The sequence below is a fragment of the Hypanus sabinus genome, chromosome 4, assembly GCF_030144855.1.
Source record: "Hypanus sabinus isolate sHypSab1 chromosome 4, sHypSab1.hap1, whole genome shotgun sequence".
In the NCBI taxonomy this organism is placed as follows: domain Eukaryota; kingdom Metazoa; phylum Chordata; class Chondrichthyes; order Myliobatiformes; family Dasyatidae; genus Hypanus; species Hypanus sabinus.
The window spans coordinates 47,907,992-47,930,337 of NC_082709.1; the positions used below are offsets into that span (position 1 = coordinate 47,907,992).

At 41.2% G+C, this 22,346-nt stretch overlaps 1 protein-coding gene across 3 annotated transcripts in view; it reads right to left on the reverse strand.

Annotated features, from left to right (window-relative positions):
• The window catches only part of LOC132392730 (diacylglycerol kinase beta), a 521,872-nt gene that overhangs the window by 442,637 nt on the left and 56,889 nt on the right, over positions 1-22,346 (reverse strand). For all 3 annotated transcript variants that reach the window (XM_059967021.1, XM_059967020.1, XM_059967019.1), the window contains one exon: positions 799-1,175. In XM_059967021.1, coding sequence (XP_059823004.1) covers positions 799-865 — 67 coding nt within the window. In that variant the 5' untranslated portion in view covers positions 866-1,175. The remainder of the gene's footprint in view (positions 1-798; positions 1,176-22,346) is intronic.

Genomic DNA, 22,346 nt, shown 5'->3' on the forward strand with positions numbered 1-22,346 from the left:
TGGTATGGCAACTGCGCGGGAAGGACAACACAGAAAGCAGGCTTGCCTCCATGGACTCTGTCTATACTTCTCACAGCCTCAGTAAAGCAGCCAGCAGTTGAATCAAAGATCCCATCCACTTTCTTCTCTCCTCTCTCATTAGCCAGAAGATACAAAATCCTGAAAGCGCAAAGCACCAGGCACAAGGACAGCCTTTATCCCAATGTCATAATAATATTGAATGGTTCCCTAGCATGATAAAAGTGAACTCTTGACCTTACAGTCTAATTCATTATAATCTTCCCCTTAGTATCTACCTGCATTGCATTTTCTCTGTTGCTGTTACATTTTATTCTGTGTTCTGTTATTATTTTACCTTGTACTGCCTCAATGTTCAGTGTAATGAATAGATCTGTATGAACAGTATGCCAGCTTTTTACTGTATCTCACAATATGTGACAATAATAAATCAATGCCAATTCCAACTGCTGCCTAAAACTATGAAAGGAACATTTTGACATATTTCTATCTTGGCTGATATTAGGTCCTTTCAGATGAAGACCTTATAGAATATCACAGCAAGTAGTAAAATTAATATATCTCACAATTTTAGATGTGGGTCTTGAATTTCTGTTACTAATTTTTTTCCCAAATATGAGAAATCTCTAAAATTAAAGCACATCAATACAAACTGAAAAGATTAATTATTTCTTGGAAAAAATCAGGTACAATTTCATTTCTTCATGTTTCTAGTTTTATTTGTAATCAAACTTCTTACAATTTTTGCTTAACTGATATTTTAATCAAGATTATACTTACATTCTGTGTACTGTTGTAGCTGAGCAAACTCTGCTGGACTTAGGATAACCCACGTCCCATCACACATTTTTTAAAGATCCGCTCAGCCCAAGTTCTTACTCATGAAGAGAGCACGGCAAATCCTGATGTGCTTCTAGAAAAGTATGGTTGCAGAAGGCATCTTCTTTTTCAAGCAGACAGAAGTACTTCTGATGCTTTTAGTTCAGCTGATGTCTGTTTGCATTTGATTGTAAACCCAGTCAAACACACTTCTCTTCCCAAGGAAATCTCTTGTTAAACCATTCTTAGTTTCTCTTATGAACTGTTCCATTAATAGAATGTGTCGAGTGAAATCCATTCATATTTTTGATGGGCGAGTCACAGAACTTTGCTCAAATCTACAAAACACAAAAAGTATAATCAAAAGCAAGCAAATCTACAACAATTGGACTAATCTCAGAATTCTTATTGGTTACAATGACAAGACATTATAGCAACGTGTATTCAGTTGTCTTTTTTTCTAGCAAACACGACTCAAGATATATTCGTAAAATGAGAGAGGAATATATCAGTTTATGAGGGAAATAAGTGCTTTAGAACTGAACAGGATACAAAACTGTTAGTGATTTTACTTTACTAGATTAAATAAATACAAATTTTGATTCCTGTCACAATCCTCTGCCAATGTCTAAATCACTAAGTAAAAAGAAAATGGAAGTGAGGAAAAAAATGTAAAGGCTAATGTGGCATTAAAAAAAAATCTCTGAACATACAGCATTGAAACAGTCCTTTTCCCTTACAAAAAGCTTTGGTCAAGTTCCTTACAAGCTCTTCCAAATGCATTTTAAGCTCACCTGATCTTTTCACCTTCAATCTCTTATGCAAATGACATTTAGGCCATTCAGTCAACCACTTAATTTTGTAAAATATTCAAATTCTGTTTTGAGACCATGAAATGACATCGAATACCATACCAAAAAAACCAACACAGAGGGAAATGTGGAATTTGGGTGGGGGTGGGGAGAAGAAGCAGATAAAATGTAAGATACTACTTGGGTGATACTTGGGCACGGTTATCATTAGTCCTGGGCTCAAATGTAGTTGGTCAGCAAAGCAGTGAAAAACTTGTCTCCTTTAATTGACTACATCATAACAAACAATTACACCAAACCAGGCTGGAAGACATCAAGTAAGGAGTGATTTGTAACAAAAAAAAACACATTATGTTACTTATTCACTCAAAAACTAAGAGGCTCACTGAGCCATTTCAGAGGACAGCTTAGAGACAACCATGCCATATAAGGTTTGGATACTGATGTAAATCATTCTTACCCTATCTGACAAGTTTAGCTTCTCAAGAACAATTTAATGGATGAAATAATTTTGTAAATGGGAAGTGGAGGCATCATGATCATAATAAGTGATACAAAATTTTAAATGCCTATCCTTTAATCAGTGAAGTTAGTTTAAGTTATTCAGAAGCCTTAGCAGGATTGGAATAATCTAGATGCCAAAATTATCTAGACTCTAAGCCTAACGTGTTCACTAAATGAGGTGAGGTATCAAAGGACAAAAGGACAAAAATCAAGGATTTGAGAGATGTGGAGAATTGGTGCAAAGAAGGAGACAAGACCAATACAGTACATCCAGCAGCATACTGAATGGCCGCAAAGGCTTGAGGGGCCTAGTGGCCTACTCCTGCTCTTATTCTCTGGTGACAGGAAGACAGAAGAACAGAGTGTTCCAAGGGGAAAGCATATTGTAAATATTGACAACGTACTAGGGAAAATGATTTGTCAAAAAAATAAAATCTGTAGGATGAATGGGGAAGAACATTGTTGGCAGCAATAAGTTGGAGGTTAAGCAAAGGAAATGGCTGCCACTAATAACAGCTTAAGGAAACCCCAACAAAAGGGGTGTGGACATTTTCAATGTGACTACTTTCAAATAAAAGTTATTTGCATGTTATTGGAACTGGCAGGAATCAGCATCGGTATGTAAATGTTCATGCTCCTTTTCAGGGTACATGCAACAAACATTAAGTAAATAACATTAAGAAATATAATCAAGTTCAGCCTGGGAATGGAAAAAGCTATTGTAAAAATTAGAACAAGTGAATGAGACATAGAAGGCAAATTTTAAAGGGCAGGGTTAAATCTAGACCTTTGTTAAGTATGAAAGCTAAAATTATATACGCTGGTATTTTCAACATCAAGACAAGTTGAACAAACTGCACATTATAACACACGGCATGTGGCAGATCGAAACTAAAACCACAACCTATTCTAGACAGAATTTGTGCTCCAATTACCACTTCCCATCTATGTAGGTACAGCAACGGCCCACTCTGCTGTGCACTGAATTATAAATTGCCTTATGCTCCTTCCCATCTTCTATGTGTTCCTCCTTTTATCAATATCAATCTTGATAGGGAATTTGTTTTGCCCCTTATGACACATGCAATACAACTTTTTTAAAAATGTTATTTGATGTTGAGATGTTTGCATTACTTTTAACGGCAAAATTTTTTGGCAATCCTCGATTGCCCTGAAAAGGCTCTGGGAAAATACACATTTTAAAAATCAGCTGCAGTCATTCTGGTTAAGGCACTCCCAGAGATATTGGATAAAGAATGTCATGATTTAGACAACAGAATGAATGGCTTTAAAACGTAAAATCAAATGAACCTTGGATCAATTTCCCCACTGTCAGACAATGCTTCACCTGAAAATTACATATGGTAGTGGCCAAGAGAGAATAATTGGTCATGCAATTATTTGCATTTTAAACGACAACAAAAAGTATTCTCAATATTTTCTTCAAACCACTTTTGCTGTTTCTAAAATTCCAGAGGAAGCTACATAATTTGTAGGTAAAAACACAAAATGCTGGCAGAACTCAGTAGGCCACTCAGCATCTATGGGAGGAGGTAGTGACAACGTTTCGGGCTGAAACCCTTCATCACTCCTGATGAAGGGTTTCGGACCGAAACATCGTCATCATCTCCTCCCATAGGTGCTGTGTGGCCTACTGAGTTCTGCCAGCATTTTGTGTTTTTATTTATTTCCAGCATCTGCAGATTCACTCGTGTTACATCATTTGTAAGTTGTCCAGAGAGGAGACAACACTTGCCACAATATTGGTGAAAGTTTTTTAAGCAGTGGAACTATCAGAAGTCTCTAAAATCAGGTAGTTTTGTGCATTTATGTAAATAAGCAATAATTAGCACAATTTTAATTTGAAAAATATCACTGACACAATATGGCAATTAAATAGATGATTGATGATGTATGGAGGGGGTATGGAGTCCCAAGGGTGGAGAGGATGAAAAGTAATTCCTTTTCTGCCTCTTTATCCAGACTTGGGCCAAAAGTAAACATATCAGTAAAACACCACTGAAGTCTCATACTGAAAAATATATTAGAAGACAAGGGTCAGAGCAGATATAGAAAAGTATGATGTATTTTATACATTAGATACTTTTCCCTCAGTCCAAGAAAAAAAATCAATTGAAACAGCATATCTGTACATATTTTCAATACATTTTAGTGTTTCATTGCACGTGTACAAGGCTGTGAAGTTTTATTTAATTTAAAATATTTTCAAGGTCTTATCTGATATTCTTTACACAAAGGGGGCCACAGGAATGAGAACTTATATAAAAGCATACTTAGGTTTCGTATATAGTTCATTAGTTGAAGACCCTCAAAAAACATTCTTCTGCAGCTCAAGACAAGTCCAAAGATTACCGTACATAGCACAATTTCATTTTTGAACTATTTCTGGGTTTCTATTGTCAACAGGGGCACCATCAGGTGGGAGCAGGAAAATTGGTGATATTATAATATCCCATGGTGTCACAACAAATGTGATTTGTATATTAATAATATAACTAATTTGCACAGGTGCATTGGCCAAAGCTCCACAGATAACCAACCGGTTTTGCACAGGAAACCTCACAATAGCTGGATGTTATGAAATGGAGAACTGTGTAAACTGGTAAGGTCACATAAATCATAACTAAATGCAACTTGTTTACCTAAGAAACATACAGAAGTATCAAAGCAGCAATTTAAAAGATATTTAATCTGAGCACGTTCTCCCCACAAAAGGTCAGAATTCAACTGTAGCTTCCATTCAAGCAGTAGCAAAGTCAAAGCTACGAAAAGCTTGCGATTGCTCGCTTTATATATTTTTTCCACTTCAGGGTGGCTTTTTAACATTGTTATTCTACAAAATCTCATTTTCAGTTTCTAAACTTTTACACAAAAGAATTAAATTCTAGTTTTTAAATAAGATGTAATTATATCAATAATGCTAACAATATATAGCAGAACAAGCCATCTATTGCCACCCCACATAATTTTATACTACTCTGGGTATTTTCATCTCACATTACCCAGTAACATCACTGCCACAAATAAATGCATTTTCTATAGTCTGATACATCGTCCGTCCAGATTTTAAGAGACCGAGTGCACTACTGGCTTTAAAATATTGCTAACCCACAGTATATCAAAAACATTAGAAGCGACTCATCAGGGTTAATTTTAATTGGTAAGTTTTTCCATTTAAATTTGACAATGAGTATGTCAGGTTCATTGTGCTTCACATTTTTTGAATGTTTTCTTTACTAATGGCACATCATAAACCACCCTAAACATTATTATGTTGCTTCTCAGGGAAGGATGGACTGTAAGGGATCTACCGACAAAGTTTCAGAGTGACATTGCAGGGTAGGGATAGGCAGACAAAACACCAAATTACACATGGAGTCGGAGCAGTAGGCAGACAAAATTCAGAACCTTAAGACTGGACCTGCAGGGCTTGCATACTCCGAACTACAACAATATACAGTCAGCCCTCCTTATACGCGAGTTCCGCATGCACGAATTCAACCAACCGCGAATCAAGAAAACCCAGAACTGCTCTTCCAGCACTCATTGTTCGAGCATTGTTGATGAGAGTTTAAGCGGGGTTGGTGAGAGCTAGAGAAAAGAGTTTAGGGCTAGTAAGGGATGGCTGGCTGGCTATGTAAAGCGCTACAGCCTCAAGAAAGTAAAGATGACAGGAGAATCGGCATTGGCTAATGCCACGACCGCAGCAGTGTTCCCAGAGGAGCTCAAGAAACTCAGAAGAGAAAGGCTACCTTGCAAGATTTATTTGATGATGCAAAGAAAAAGAGACAGCTTCCTATAACAAAGTCTTTAACTAAAGCATCTGCAATTCTGAAGTCTCGACTTTCAATACTTGAAGATCTTCTGCCCTCAACCTCCACAGTTCCTGACTATAGTATTATTTAGCCTCCTGCAAAGCATTCTTATTCCCTAAACAAGACAGAGTAACAACTACTGTACAGGTATTACAAGTTTTACTTGTTGCTTGATCATTGTTCGCCTCGCATCTTGCTCATTTGCTGCTTGTCTTGTGAGTGAAAGGAACATGTACAGTTTTTTTCTTGTCAATATTCCCTAAACATTACAGTATTTACATTGTATTAGGTATTATAAGTAATCTAGAGATGATTTAAAGTATACAGGAAGATGTGGGTAGGTTATATGCAAATACTATGCCATTTTATATAAGGGACTTGAGCATCCGCGTTTTTTGGTATCCACGGGAGGTCCCAGAACCAATCCCTCATGGATAAGGAGGGCTGACTGTATATATATATATATATATATTTTTAAACTTGACAACACAAGTCCCACTAATTCTGATATCATAAAATTCAGAAGAAATTTAGATAAAAATTCCAGTAAATTGATTGTCTCACTGATGTTCAGGGATTAATCGTGTTAGTTTATAACAAGTTGGACAGTTGTAAAACATAGAAATGTTATTTATAAAGAATGTCATACTTGAGTTTTGGGAGCAATGCAGGCAAGGCCAGCCTTAAAACTCACCCCTTTACCCCCTTTAACAGAAAAGGTGCTTCCATAATTTTTTTGAGTAGGGAATTGCAGGACTTTGATAACAAAGAGCAACAGTGTGGATTGTGAACACAGGAAGAGTACGTTAAGGAAAATAAATTTAGAAGCAATTACATGATAGTGTAGATGAGGAACTCTCCTGAAAGCTGTAATATTACAATTTATTTATTTCAGACTGGATGTCAAGAGATAATGAATGGTGTGTTGCAGGAATCAGTGCCGGGGACTCAACATAGATAACAATTGTTAAATATAATGATAGCTCAAGGTTAAGTTGGATTGCAAGTTGTGAAGAAAATAAGGAGTCTACCAAACAAAAATAGAAAAGACAGATTGGAAAAAGGAAGCAAAACATGAAAAACGTATATTGCTTATTTTTATAGGATAAACAGACAAGTATATTGCTAAATGGCAAAAGATTGCAAAGCTCTGACATGCAGAAGCTCCTGGTTTCTAAGTGCATGATTCACAAATGGTTTGTACGTAGCAAAAAGTAATAAGAAAATGTAAAAGAATGATATTGTATATTGCAAGGAGGATGGAATATAGTTTGGGATTTTGTGCTGCAGTTATAGTAGGGCACTAGTGAGAACCTGTTTGGATTACTGCTGGTCTCCTTATTTATGAAGGATTTTAATGCACTGGTTCAAAGAAGAATTACTAGATGAATACTGGGAATTGGTGCATTATCTTATGCTTTAAGGTTGGACAGGTTGAGCTTGAATCCACTGAAGTTTTGAAGAGCGAGAAGGGAGAAACAATTTTTTTTAAAAAACAGCTGTAGAAATCTGTTGAAACAGATAGTGAACTGGAATTCTTCGTCTTGGAAGGACAAGGAAGCTAAATCATTGGAACATTTAAAAAGTGGAATCAGATAAATGTTTGAAAAATTGAGGAATTCAGTGCTGTAGGAAAGAAGTTTAAGTCTAGGCTAGATCAGTCGTGATCACTTTGAATGGTAGATTTGAAGAACTCGGAGACCTACTCCTATTTTGTGTTCTTGTGATTTGATTAAAACATAAAAGATGGCAAGGGATCTTGACAGGGTGAATGCAGAGAGAATGGTTAAACCAGTGGGCTAAAAATCTAGTATTATGGTCACTGTTTAAAAACATGGAACTGTGGCGACCCACTTTCTGTTTAGGCGAATCGGCTCACAAATAGCCAGCGCGCGGGGGGAGACTTTGGTAATGCACCTCTGATGTCATTTCTGCCCGGAGAGGGCAGGAGCTAGGGATTAAATGCCAGCGCCGCCAAGTTTGAATAAACTAGTCTCGAAATGACTTATCGACTGCATGTCGTTATTTCAGCGCTGTGTGTAGCACATCGCTACATTGGTGACCCCGACAGTCCAAATGGGATTTGGACCACAGATGACCGACTCTTCATCTGTCCACGCAGTTTCGCTAAAACTGCCAACTTTCTGGACGCTGCGACCACGCGTGTGGTTTAGCCAAGCAGAAGCCCAGTTCCAGATTCGGCAGATATCCTCTGATTCCACACGTTACTATCACGTGGTGAGCGTCCTTGACCAGGAGATGGCCGCCCAGGTTGTGGATTTCATACAGTCACCCCCGGAAGAAGGCAAATATGAAGCATTCAAAGCGCTGCTCGTTAGGACCTTTGGACTCTCATGGCATGAGTGAGGTGCCCGCCTGATTCACCTGGACGGTTTGGGAGACAGACTGCCATCAGCATTGATGAAGAGATGCTGGCCCTAGCTGATGGACACAAGCCCAGTCTCATGTTCGAGCAAGCGTTCCTAGAGCAACTGCCCGAGGACATACACCTGCTGCTGACCGACGCAGATTTCAGCGACTCCTGGAAGGTGGCGGCCCGGGCAGATGTGCTGTGGAAAGCCAAGAGGGAAAGCGTGGCGTCCGTTGGCCAGTTTACCAGGCCATGCGCCCAACAGTGGACCAGACCAGGCCCTGCAGGGGGGTGCACACACACAGGCAGGAGTGAGGAGGACAGTGAACAGTAGTGTTTCTACCACCAGCAGTGGGGCACAGAAGCCTGCTGTTGTCGCCCACCCTGCAAGGGCCAGGGCCAACTGCCACTAATGTCTAGGGCGGCTGGCCACCAGGACAGCCTCTTGTACGTCTGGGACAAACTAGCCAGACTGGTGGAACGCTTCCACCATCACTTGAAGTCGGCTCTCATGGCCCACCTGAGAGGACCTAACTGGGTGGACGAGCTTCCCCGGGTCCTGCTTGGAATTCGCACAGCGCCCAAAGAGGATCAGCATGCCTCGTCGGCCGAGTTGGTGTACGGCGTGCCCCTGGCCGTCCCAGGAGAGTTCATACCAGCCCCAAGGGGGCAAGAGGAAGAACCTGCAGCAGTCCTGGACAGACTACACGAGAGGCTCGGCAACTTGGCCCCCGTACCGACTTCACAGCACAGATGGACCCCGACCCATGTACCCAAAGATCTGCAGAACTGTAAGTTTGTGTTTGTACGAAGGGGCGGACACCGGGCACCGCTACAGTGGCCGTACGAGGGGCCGTTCAAGCTGATCAACAACAACGGGTCCACGCATGTTCTGGACATTGGGACATTGGGGGAAAGAGGAGGTTTTTACAGTGGACCGTCTCAAACCAGCCCATGTGAACTTGGCACAGCCGGTTGAGGTTCAGGCACCGCGGCGCAGAGGCAGACCTCCCAAACAGAGGCTGATCCAGACTGTGGACATTGGAGGGTGTATCTCCGGTTCTTGGGGGGGGGGGGGGGGTTATGTGGCGACCCACTTTCTGTTTAGGCGAACCGGCTCACAAATAGCCAGCACGCAGGGGGAGACTTTGGCAATGCACCTCTGATGTCATTTCTGCCCGGAGAGGGCGGGCGCTAGGGATTAAATGCCAGCGTCGGGAAGTTTGAATAAACTAGTCTTGAAACAACTTACCAACTGCGTGTCGTTACTTCAGCGCTGTGTGTAGCACATCGCTACAGAATTATCATTTAAGTCTGAGAATGCAGTTTTTTTAAAAAAACTCCTTCCCTCAAAATTTCAAGCTTTGAAATTCTTCTCCATAAAGGTAGTGGAATCAAAATCTTTGAAAAATCTTAAGACAGAGGCAGATTAATATTTATTGGGCAGGTGAAAAGTTAGTGTGGACAGAGAGGAACTAAGGTTGCAATCAGATCAAGTGCAATCTCGCTGAATGGCTTGATTGACTGAGTGGCCTTCATCTGCTCCAATCTACATTTTTTTTTGAAACAAGACTCTTAGAACTGCAAACAAGAGAAATCTTGTTGGAAATCCAAGCAACGTACACAAAATGCTGGAGGAACTCAGCAGGCCAGGAAGCATCCATGGAGGAGTGTACAAGCAATGTTTCAGGCCAAGACCCTTCAGCCGGACTGCTGAAGGATTTCAGCCCGAAACGTCAACGGCACTCTTTCCCATAGATGCTGCCTGGCCTTCAGAGTTCCTCCAGCATTTTGTGTGTGTTGCTCTTACAACTGGACGGATATGTATGTCAAGAATAATGGCCTAATTTTTTTTTGTTACTCACTATTCATGCAGTATCAAAAATGATTTTCAAAACATTTCTAAACACCGTAGAGCTAGTGGGAGAGCTGTTAGTGCAGGTCATCGCTCTTATTTCATTAGGACAGCATTAAACCACACAGATAAAGCTTCAGGGCAACAGACAGATAATTTGGCTGACTTTAGCACTGCCCTAGGGAATCATATTGGCAAGAAGGCCAATACTTAGAAATTGTGACCCTGTCTTTCAACCTTTAATTTTAAATTTACTTTGACTTTAATTACCGTTGATAGTATTAAAGAGCACTATTGATTACCTAGCTGAAGCACGAATCAACCAAATCGTTGGTTTAAAGATGTTACATAAAAACAAGGCTATGCTGTGGCTCGATATGATATGTGAAAACCACAAGTCAAGTTCACTGGAAAATATTTGCAACGTTGGTCACCCATAAAAAGGAGCTAATGGAAATATTCTGTTTATAATGACAAATAAGTTTTCTATTTGAAAATTGTACTCAAGGGCTTTTTCCATTGAAACATGCATCACATAACCTCGTGTAGAGTCTCAGGCCCAAAAAAACACTAGGGCTTCCTTTACAACAAACATTAATAGTAAATGTGAAAACTAACATAGATCAACTTCACTGGCAAAAATTGCAGTGTTTAATTTATATTTAAATAAAATAAGAATACAAATTCTTGCTGTCAAGAGTATGTGCTAATTTTCCATCAGCAAAAGTAGCAAACTAATATTATCTTATGCAAGATGTTGGTATTGCTGGCTATGGTAATATTATTGCCCATTCCTAGCTATCATTTAAAACATGGTGGGAAACTATACTCTAACTACAAAAGTCACAGTCAAAGTTTATCCAGCAATAGTAGCATTTCAATACACACCTTAATATTTGAACAAACCTATATTTAAAATATACAGTAATTACTCCAGGTTTGTTGGGATTGCTACAAGGTGCAGTATCATAGTGGTTAATTTACTGAACTATGGACCTTTGTTTCCAAGCCCCTAGTTCACAAAATCAAAGTTTGAGTCACACCACAACAGCTGGGGAATAAATTGAGTTCAATAAATTATTCTCTAGTTCAGTTCAATAATCCTTCTAGGATGAGGAACTGGCATTTAATGTTGGCTTTGCAAATGTCACTAAAGCCCAAGATATACTTAAACAAAATCTGCAAGAACATCAGAACAAACCTATTTTAAACGATAGCTGGAGTTGCTCACTTTTTTCTGCCAGAAGTATTTTAAGATTTATAACTGTAGCTTTGATTCACATTGAGCAAAACATGTTTTCATCCACCTGTTTCTATCATAACCAAATCTATTAATGATTATATTCATCAATGTCAGTCAGATGGTCATAGGAGATTTATGTACATCTAACTACTGCAAGAAGGAAATCTCCATCCATGCAACTCTGGATATTATTTTATTAGACATCAGGGTTAGGGACAGGAAATCAAATCAGGAACACCACTTTGACAGCAAGTCACAACTGACATGATACACTGTACCTTTCCTTTTGCGTCAATAATACTTAGCGTACTTCCTAACCAAGTCCATCAAGCTTTTGACTTTCATAATCTCCACAGTTCTTCAAATTTCTCTCCCAGCTCTCAAACACCTTCACACTACCATCACCCCATCCTGATCAAATCCAAAACTCCCAGAACAGACTCTGGCACCAAATCAGTCCTCTCCCGATATACCAGATATCTGATATAGTATTTGTCACACACACACACAAAAGAAACAACTACAATGCTGCATCACTGGAGAGAAAAAAGAAAAGTCAATGCTTCATCGGAACAGGAAAAGTGGGGAAATTAGCACGTTTTAATTTGCAGATGGGGATGTGGGGGGGGGGGGGGGGGAGTGAGTGAGTGAAGAGAATATCTGTGATAAGTGCAGATCAAAGTTGCAAAAGTAATAATTACATTAGGAACAGACAATTCGAACAAATGCGATACAGCAAAGTGAAACAAATTTACAGCCACTCTGTGAAAAAGATTGTATTCAAAACTGTTAACGCTCGTGGATATAATGTGCCGTGGATATAAAGTGGAAGATGAGCTGCTGTTCCTCACACTTACATTCGAAGTAAGTGAAGCAAAACAGAGGATGACGACAGAAGGGTCAGAGTAACAGCAGTGTGGAAAGTTGAAGTAACAGGCATCAGGAAAATCAAGATCGTCCCCACAAAATGAATGAAAGTATTCTGCAAAGCAGTCACCAAATCAGAGGTTGTTTGTCCATTCACCTCCCCCCCCCCCATACCTAATACAGGTGAGCAGAGTGATGCACCGTTTGGATTCCTGTACGGTGGGAAGGGTGAAGATTAAGGGCAGCTACTGCATTTCCCACAGTTACAAGGGAAACTCCCACATACAGAGTAATCTGGATGAATGAAGAGCCCTGCAGGAAAAGTGATCGGTGGGGAGGTTTTCCAAGCATTTGGCCGAATGTATCATCACCAAAACTTACAAGCAAGCACCAATTCTGCTTGGCTGGTGGTGAGAAAGGCCCCTTCAATTACTGGTAGATATTTCACACACTGAATATAGGTAAATCACCACAAACTTCCTGATGGTCAGACTGTAAACAAAACAGTTGCCCCTCTCCTTCTGGAATGTGGCTTTACCAGTCATTTTGTAGGATTTTAACCATGTCAGCTTGAAAAAGCCTACTTGTTGTACCAGAGGAACAAACATACTGGACTACTGTTATACAGCCATCAAGAGCATTTACTCGCCCACACTTCGTAAAGTCTGATCACTTACTGCACTTCTCTCTGAGTATAGGCAGAGACTGAGGACTGAAGCACTAGTAGTGAGGGCCAAGAAGGTATGGACAAGGGAGGCAAAGGAGCGCTTGCAGCACTGCTTTGAATTGGTGGACTTGTCTGCATTCAGGGACCCACGTTCGAGTCTGAATAAGTACGTTACAGCTGTTACTAACCTCATTAAAAACCTGTGTGGATGTGTGTGTACCTACGCGAGCTTACTGTACGTACCTAAATCAGAAGCCGCTGATAAACCTGGTTTGTAGTCCTTCAAGGGCTACATCTGTGGCATTTAAGTTGGGCAACAAGACTGTACAAGAAAACCAATGACAACCTGCTGAGGGCTATCTCAAGGGCAAAGGTACAATTCCAAATGAGGTTGAGATGGAATTGGATGCAAGTCAACGTTGGCAGGGTTTGTAGGCCATTACTTCCTACAAAGCAAAACCTAACATCTTGAATGGCTGTGATGCTTCACTCCCAAATGAGTTCAGAAAACTTGTGTCAATCAACTGGTGGGGGTGTTCAAAGACATTTTCAGTTTCTCATTGCTACAGTCGAAAGTTCCTACCTGCTTCAAATGGGCAACAATTTTACCAGTGCCCAAGAAAAGCAGGTGAGCTGCTTTAATGACTATTGCCCAGTAGCACTCACATTTACCGTTATGAAGTACTTTGAGAAGTTGATTATGGCTAGGATCAACTCCTGCCTCAAAGACCTGGACCCATTGCAATTTGCCTGTCGCCACAATAGGTCTATGACGGATGTGATCTCATTGGCTCTCTACCCAGCCTTGGATCGCCTGGAAAATACAAATACCTATGTCAGGATGTTTATTGACTACTGCTCAGTGTAACACAATCATTCCTAATCGAAAAGCTCCAGCACCTGGGCCTCTGTATCTCCCTCTGCAACGGAATCCGCGACTTCCTAACCGAAGACCACAGTCTGAGCAGATTGGAAATAATATCTCCAACTCACTGGCAATCAACTCTGGCATACCTCAGGGATGTGTGCGTAGTCCACTACTCTACTCTTGGCACCCATGACTGTGTGGCTAGGCACAGCCCCAATGCCATCCATAAATTTGCTAATACAACTATTGTTGATAGAATTGCAGATTGGTGATGAGAGGACATACAGGAATAGATGTATCAGCTAGTTCAGTGGTGTCACAGCAGCCACCTTGCACTCAATGTCACTAAGACCGTAGAACTGATTGTGGAATTCAGAAAGGGTAAGATGAGGGAACACACACCACTCCTCAGAAGGATCAGAAATGGAAAGAGCGAGCATCTTTAAGTTCCTGGGTGTCAATATCTCTAAGGATCTATCCTGGACCCAACATATCGATGTAGCTACAAAGAAGTCACAACAGCAGATACACTTCATGAGGAGCTTCAGGAGATTTGGTATGTCACTAAAGACACTTGCAAGTTTCTATAGGTATATGCGGACAGCATTTTAACAGGCTGCATCACCATCTGGTATGGTGGGGGGGGGGGGGGGGTTGTTAATGCACAGGATCAAAGTATGCTCCAGAGTGTGGTAAACTTAGTCAGCTCCATCAAGGGCACCAATCTCCACAGTATCCAGGACAACTTCAAGGAGCAATGCCTCAAAAAGGCAGCATTCATCATTAAGGACCTGCATCACCCAGGGCATGCCTTGTTCTCATTGCTATCATCAGGGAGCAGATACAGAAGCATGAAGGCACACATTCAACAATTCAGGAACATTTTCTTCCCCTTTGCCATCTGATTATTTAACCATATAACCATATAACAATCACAGCACGGAAACAGGCCATCTCGGCCCTCCTAATCCGTGCCGAACTCTTAATCTCACCTAGTCCCACCTACCCGCACTCAGCCCATAACCCTCCACTCCTTTCCTGTCCATATACCTATCAATGGACAATGTCATGGGTTAATGGACATTGAACCCATGAAACACTACCTCACTACTTTTAGGTTTCTATTTTTGCACTACTCATTTAACTATTTTATATTTATTTATACTTAGTGTAATTAACTTTTTTCTCCCATCATATATTGCATTGTACTGCTGCTGCAGCAAAGACAACAAATTTCACGACATATGCCCTTGATATTAAACCTGATTCTGAATTTCTAGGGAGAGGTGCAGGAATAATTGTGGAAGTTTGTTTTGAACAACTGCATAGCACAGCACACTTCACTGTATATGCTGTTCCCAGGGACAATCACAGACATTATTAACTTCTCCTGGAAAGTCGAAGTAGTGATTTTCAGCAGCATGCTCAAAATTCACTGATATTCCAAAGCAAAGTTCTGTCCATAACCAAGTGCTGAGAAGTAGCACACCTCTGAGGTCGAGGATCTACTGGGGAACACATCAAAGACCAGTGCAGTCACTTTGTGTGTTCCATGAGGAAAGGCAGTAGTTTAAAGGTTAGTTTAAAGTATTTTACCACTGCATACTGATCAATTGAAATGTGTTAAAAGCCCATGAATTGAATGCTCAGTAATTACATAGAAATGATAGCCTGTGCACTAATTAAAAAAAAACTGGTAATATTGTGACTTCTGATGAAAATCTAACTGTAATGTTCTTTATTATAAGTTCTTGTAAGAGGCTCTTAGAAAGTTACATGGAGCTTAGAAAAATAGAGCACTATGCGATAAGGCAGCTTCTAGAGGAGGCTTCATTGTTGGGACAACATCGCATCCAAAGGGCTTGTAATGTGCTATAGATTTCTATGTGCTGCCAGCAGCACAGCATTACTGAATATCCCATTTTAACCTTTCCTCCACATATGTTGCAGCTCTAACCACCAAGCTGCTGCAGTGCATTGTTTCTCCAGTTTTTATTTCTTTGTTCCTCATCCTTCTCCTGTTGGTTCTAATTGATGATATACAATTTGGAAGTGCAGGATTACAAAGTGCCCTCACCCTTGCTTCCAACACAAAGCAACATGCCAACTTTGTGCCACCAATGAATCTGCAAGATTGTGTCAGTCTATTCCTTCTGGTCAAAGACAACCAATTGGTCATTCTATGTAATTAAAGAGATGTGCTACAGGGATTGGTCTTGGGACACTCTGTCTTTGTTATTTATTTACACAGTTGGATGTGAAATCACAGGGCTTGATCAGCAAGTTTGTGAATAATACACAATTAGGAGGTGTTGTTGATAGTGAAGAAGGTCACCATAGATTACAGGGGGAATCTTGATCAGTTCAGGAAGAAGGCCAAGAAGTAGATGGATTTCAATACGGATTAAGGTGAGGTGATGCACTTTGGAAAGTCAAATCAGCACAGGACTGAATGATAGGGCACTAGAGAGTGCAATGGAACAGAAGGACCTGGGAGAATAAGTGTGTAGTTCATTAATCCTATTGCAGGCAGACAAGGTGGTGAAAAAGGTGTTTAGCCTTCACCAGTCAAGGCACTGAGTACAGGATTTGGGACATTATATTGTACAGTTGTACAAGTTGTTGATGAAGCTTCATGTGGAGTACTGCGTAGTTTTCATTACTCTGCTATAGGAAAGATGTGATTAAACTGGGAATAGTGCAGAAAAGATTTGAGGATGTTGGCAGGCTAGAGGTACAGAGAGGTTAACCAGGTTAGGTGTTTATTCCCTGGAATGCAAGGGTGATCTTTCCAGTGATGTTCAAACATACGAGAGCCATAGCTAAGTTGGATGGCAACTTACCTCACATTGGGGGGGAGGGGAGGGGTGAGGGAGGAGTCCAAAAGTATGGGAATACATCTATGGTTTCAGAGGGGAGGGGAGGGAAAGAGATTTAAGTGGGACACAAGGGGTATTTATTCCACTCGGAGGGCAGTAAGTATATGGGACAAGAGGAAGTGGTTGAGACAGGTATCATTTAAGAACCACAGATAGGAGCGTGGAGGGGTGGGGCTTGAAGGGATATGGGCAGAAGGATGTGGAAGTTTAGAAAGCGTGCAGAGGAGATTTACCATCATGCTGACTGGATTAGAGAGCATGTCTTATGAGGATATGTTGAACAAGCTAGGAGCAAAGAGATTGAAAGGCGACTTGATAAATGTGTATTAAGGCATGGAGTGGATATACAGCAACATCTAATATTATAGGACATAACTTTAAGGTAGAGTGTGAGCATTCAAGAGAGTACGATCTCTGTCTCTCTCTCACTCTCTTAGTAGAGGCAGATACATTTATGAGACTCTTAGAAAGGAACATGGAGGAAAGAAAAATGGAAGGCTATATGGGAGACAAAGGTTATATTGATCTTGGCGTAGGTTAAAAAATTGGTATAACATTATGAGCTAAGGCCCTATACTGTGTTGTTCTATGTTTTATGAATGCAGGAAATTGGATTAGCTGGCTGAGCACTGTGGTCGGCATAAACTACATCCTGATGAAGGGTCCGGGTAATAAACATCACTCTTGATTCCTTTCCATAGATTCTGCCTGATCTGCTGAGTTCCTCCAGTATTTTGTGCATGTTCCTCTGTATTCACATTGTATTGCTCTATTGATTCTAAGATCTGCCAGCCACCTTTAATTGTATGTTACTTAGAGATAGCCTGCAAGTCTTAGGCAAGACCGTGGCTATACTTTATTAGGAGTTTGAAGCATCTGGCATGTTAACAAATACGCTCACAAACTTTTATAGTTGTACCGTGGAGAGCATTCTGACAGGCTGCATCACTGTCTGGTATGGAGGGGCTACTGCACAGGACCAAAAGAAGCTGCAGAAGGTTGTAAATCTGGTCAGCTCCATCTTGGATACTAGCCTACAAAGTACCCAGGACATCCTTAGGAAGCAGTGTCTCAGAAAGGCAGCATCCATTATTAAAGACCTCCAGTGCCCAGGGTATGCCCTATTCTCACTGTTACCATCAGGTAGGAGATACAGAAGTGGTTAGTGTAACACTATTACAGCGGCAGCAACTTAGGTTCAATTCCCTCCACTGTCTGTAAGGAGTTTGTAAGTCTGTCTGTGACAGCGTGGGCTTCTTCCAGATGCTCCAGTTTCCTCCCACATCCCAAAAATGTACAGGTTAGTAGGTTAATTGATCACTTGGGTGTAATTGGGCAATGCTGTCTCATTGAGCCAGAAAAGCCTTTTACTGTGCTGTGATTCTCCAAAGAAATAAATATCCAATGGTCAAAGACTCAGTTTCCATGGCATGAAGTCCTCATGCTGGCCTCTTTCTTTCTTGCTCTTGCTGCTTCTGTGGTTTCTTAAGGTTGTTATAGCGAAGGTGGTAATGGGGACAAGTTCCCAATACCTATTAAATGCTCCCCATGGTGTGCGCCTCAAATAGCCTCTGACAACCAAGTCCAACTCCTGGCCTTCACGTGTGGCTTAGCTACAAAGCCCGGTGGAACCGTTTCTACTGACAGGGGAAGGGACAAAGGTGGGTTACTGGTGCCTTAAAAACCAGTTGCTTTGGGCAGATGGGGCTCGTCAGCCATGGTTGGCAGCCCGTCTAGGAGAAAGGAAACACTGATCTCAAACCTCTGCTGCCTTGCAGCTATACCCACTCATGGGGAAGGCTTTGGGAGTAAACCCCGAGGGAAAAATCCAGAGTTGGAGTTCCTAAGGTAGTTCTACATTGAGTTCAATGCTAACTGGCAACTCCTGCAACACTGCTCAGGCCAAACTGTATTGGTCTCTGCCGATCCATTGGGTTCATCAGCAGAGTGGAGAGAGGGAGCTTGTTACACGGGCAACAGCTTGCTCTCCAAATTGTACTGCCTTCCTTGTGTATCTAGACAGCTAGGATGAAACATCCATGGTCAACCCAGAACAACGGAAGCCTCAGGAAGCTGCTTCTGTTATTCAGGTTTCAAATCTTGAACTGCCTTGGATGTTGGCGATTGAGGCCAAAGCAAACTTTGACAAGTTTAAACATTGAAAAATCTTGATCTACATTGGCATGAAGGAGTCTTCAAGCAATTCCTGGGTGTTTCTGCTGGACGTTTGAAGATCAGCAGTAGAAAGCAGGAAGTTCTGGCCTTTGTGTGTCTGATCTGAGGCTCCAGGATTCCTGCAGACTCACTCAGCCCAGGACAAGCCTTGAACCTACAAGTTGGGTAAAAGCACATCCTGCACTGACATTGTGCCAGGGAGCTAATTTTCAGTTTAAAAACACGGCTTGCATTGAAACACATGATTGTTGGCAGTCCAACTGATAAATTTCACAAACACTGAGTAATAATTTCTGATCTTTGCATTGAATCAAGATAAAACTCACTACATGTTGAAACCTTTGATAAGGACAAATTCCTCTTTGGTCATTAATATGAAGCATACATGCTAAACTGAATATGCACATAGTCATTCCCACCCATTCAGTTTGTTTAGCAGTCAATCAAATTTCTGTTTTTGAGTATGGCCAGCTGAGTGCCAAACTGCAGATGTAATGCATTTGAGTTGCAAAACAGTATATTCAGTCCCACGTGTGCAGCTAAAGACACCCATCAGCAAGAGAAAGCCCACAAATTTTGAAAATCTATATAACTGTTCCTTGTTCTGGTAAGTGAACATGAAGTGCAACTGATTTCTCAAACCAGGGATCTTATTGATCTTCTTTACACAATAATAAAAACAGAAAAAGCCAGAAAATCAACAGGCCAGGTTCTGCGACTGAGAAATTATAACAAATGAAGGATCTTTGAACTGAAACATTAACTGTTTGCCTGACCTACTGTGTTTTTCCAGAATCGCCCGTTTTTAAAATTTCAGATTGAGCATCTGTATTTTTTTCTTTGCAAAAAGTTCTAAATACCTCAACTCCAGCCTTAAGTGACCAAAATGCTCATCACCATGATAAACTTAAAAGCAATTAGGAGCATAACCCTTGTCCTTTTGAGATTTAAATACTATGGTAAGTGATTGATTTCACTGATCAGCTCCTGTGGAGAAATATTCAAAAAAAAACTCCTTGGGAATTGGTCACATGAGTACTTGTATTTTTGAGCAACCTGTAAAAAAATTAGAGAAAACCTCAAAGTTTCTGTGGAATCAAAGAAAGAACTTTCAGAAATGGTTAGCAGAGGAGTTATTGATGACCTTAAGGTATGTAAACGTGCTTAAATTTCCTGCCCCTGACCAAGTGCAGCCCAGACCTTGTGGGAAGGCCCATGCAGACAACTGTATCACCTTCAGCTACAGCTAAAAAGCTCCAGAAGACAGGAGGAGGACTAATGTTGTTCCATTACTTAAAACTAGAGAACTGGAGGATGGCCAATGTTGCCCCATTACTTCAAACTAGCGAACTGTGAAGGCACTTACAAACACTTGTATCGTATTTAACCACAGCCAAAGCTCCAGAAGACTGGAGAGGTGACTAATCTTGCCCTGTTACATAAAAGCAGCAAAAACAAGCCAGGGAACTAAAGGCCAATGAAGCTGATATCAGCAGTGGATAAGCTACAGAACAGGATTCTGGAGGGACAGGACCTGCCAGCATTTAGATTGACAAAGCTTGATTATGAATTGTGAGAACAACTTTGTGCATAGGTGGTATTCCTTCACAAATCTAATAAGATTTTTGTTGAATAAGTAACCAAGAGGATTGACAAGGGCAGGCCAATAGCTATCTATATGCATCTTCTTAAGGCCTTTGACTAGGTCCTGCATGAAAGGCTGGTCTGGAAGGTTAGATCACATGAAAACCATGGAGACATAACTGGCTGGATCATAGGAAGCAGATGGTGAAGGCAGAAGTTTATTTTTCCAAACCGGAGGCCTGCGACATGTAGTGTGCCACAGGGATCAGTACTGTGCCCAATGCTGTTCATCACTTATGTAAATAGCTTGGATGAGAACACATAAGGCACAGTTAGTAAGTTTGCAGATGACATTAAAATAGGTGGTATCACAGTCAGCAAGAAGATAATCAAAACTTACAAGGGTATTTTGATCAGCTGGGCAAGTGGATCAAGGAATGGTAAATGGCATTTAATTCAGGTAAGCACAAGGTGCTACACTCTGGGAATTCAAACTAAGGTAGGACATTCACAGTAAGTGGTACAGCCCAGGGGAGTGTTCTAGACAGAGGGACCTAGAAATATATAGTTCCCTGAAAGTGGCATCACAGGTAAACATGGTGGTGAATAAGGAGTCTGATCTTCACCAGTCAGGACACATTATATTATAGTTGTCCATGACATTGTTGAAGCTGCACCTGGTGTATTGTGTACAGATCTGACTATCTTGCTATAGGAAAGATATCATTAAGCTAGAAAGAGTGCAAAGAAGCTTTCCAAGAATGGTGCCAAAACTCAAGGGCCTGAGTTATTAGGGAGAATGATGGGCAGGCTAGGACTTGGAGCTTATGAGACTGAGATGTCCTTTTGGGAGGTGTATAAAATCATAAGGGGCACAGACAGGGTGAATGCAGAGTCTTTTTTGCCCAGGAAAAGGGAAGCAACAACTGGAGGACATAAACACAAGAAAGTCTGCAGATGCTGGAAATCCAGAGCAACATGCACAAAATGCTGGAAGAACCTAGCAAGTCAGGCAGCATCTATGGAAATGAATAGACTATTGATGTTTCAGGCTGAGACCCTTTCTCAGGACTAAGGAAGGGGGAAGGCACTAGAATAAAAATGTGGAGACAGGGCAAGAAGGCTAGCTGGAATGTGGTAGGTGAAGCCATGTGGGTGAGGAAAGTAAAGAACTGAAGGAATCTGATAGAGGAAAGTGGACCACAGGAGAAAGGGAAGGTGGGGGGAATCTAGGGGGAATTGAGAGAGAGGTGAGAAGAGGTAAAAGGCCAGAATGGGGAGTAGAGAAAGCTGGGCAGGGGAACAAAATTTGTTTAATGGAAGGAAAAATCAATATTCATGCCATCAGGTTGGAGGCTATCCAGACAGAATATAAGGTGTTGCTCCTCCATCCAGAGGGTGGCTTTATCTTGGCACATGAAGCGGCCATGGCCTGACACATTGTAACAGGAATAGGAATTAAAATGTTTAGCCAACAGTAAGTCCCACAGATGGAGTGGAGGTGCTCTTCGAAGTGGTCCCCCAATTTACAATGTGTCTCACCAATGTTGAGAAGACCACATCAGGAGCACTGGACACAACAGATGACCCCAGCAGATTCACAGGTGAAGTGTTGCCTCACCTGGAGGGAATGCCAGGGGGGGGCAAGGGTTTATGAGGATATAGACTTAAGATGAGAGGGGAAATATTTAAAGAGGACCTGAAGCACAATTTCCTCACACAGAGGGTGGTGTGAATACGGAACAAGCTGCCAGAGAAAATGGTAGAGGCAGGAACAATTACAAAGTTTTCAGACATTTGGGCAAGCACATGCAAAAGGAAAAGGATATGGACATCTTGGTCAGAATG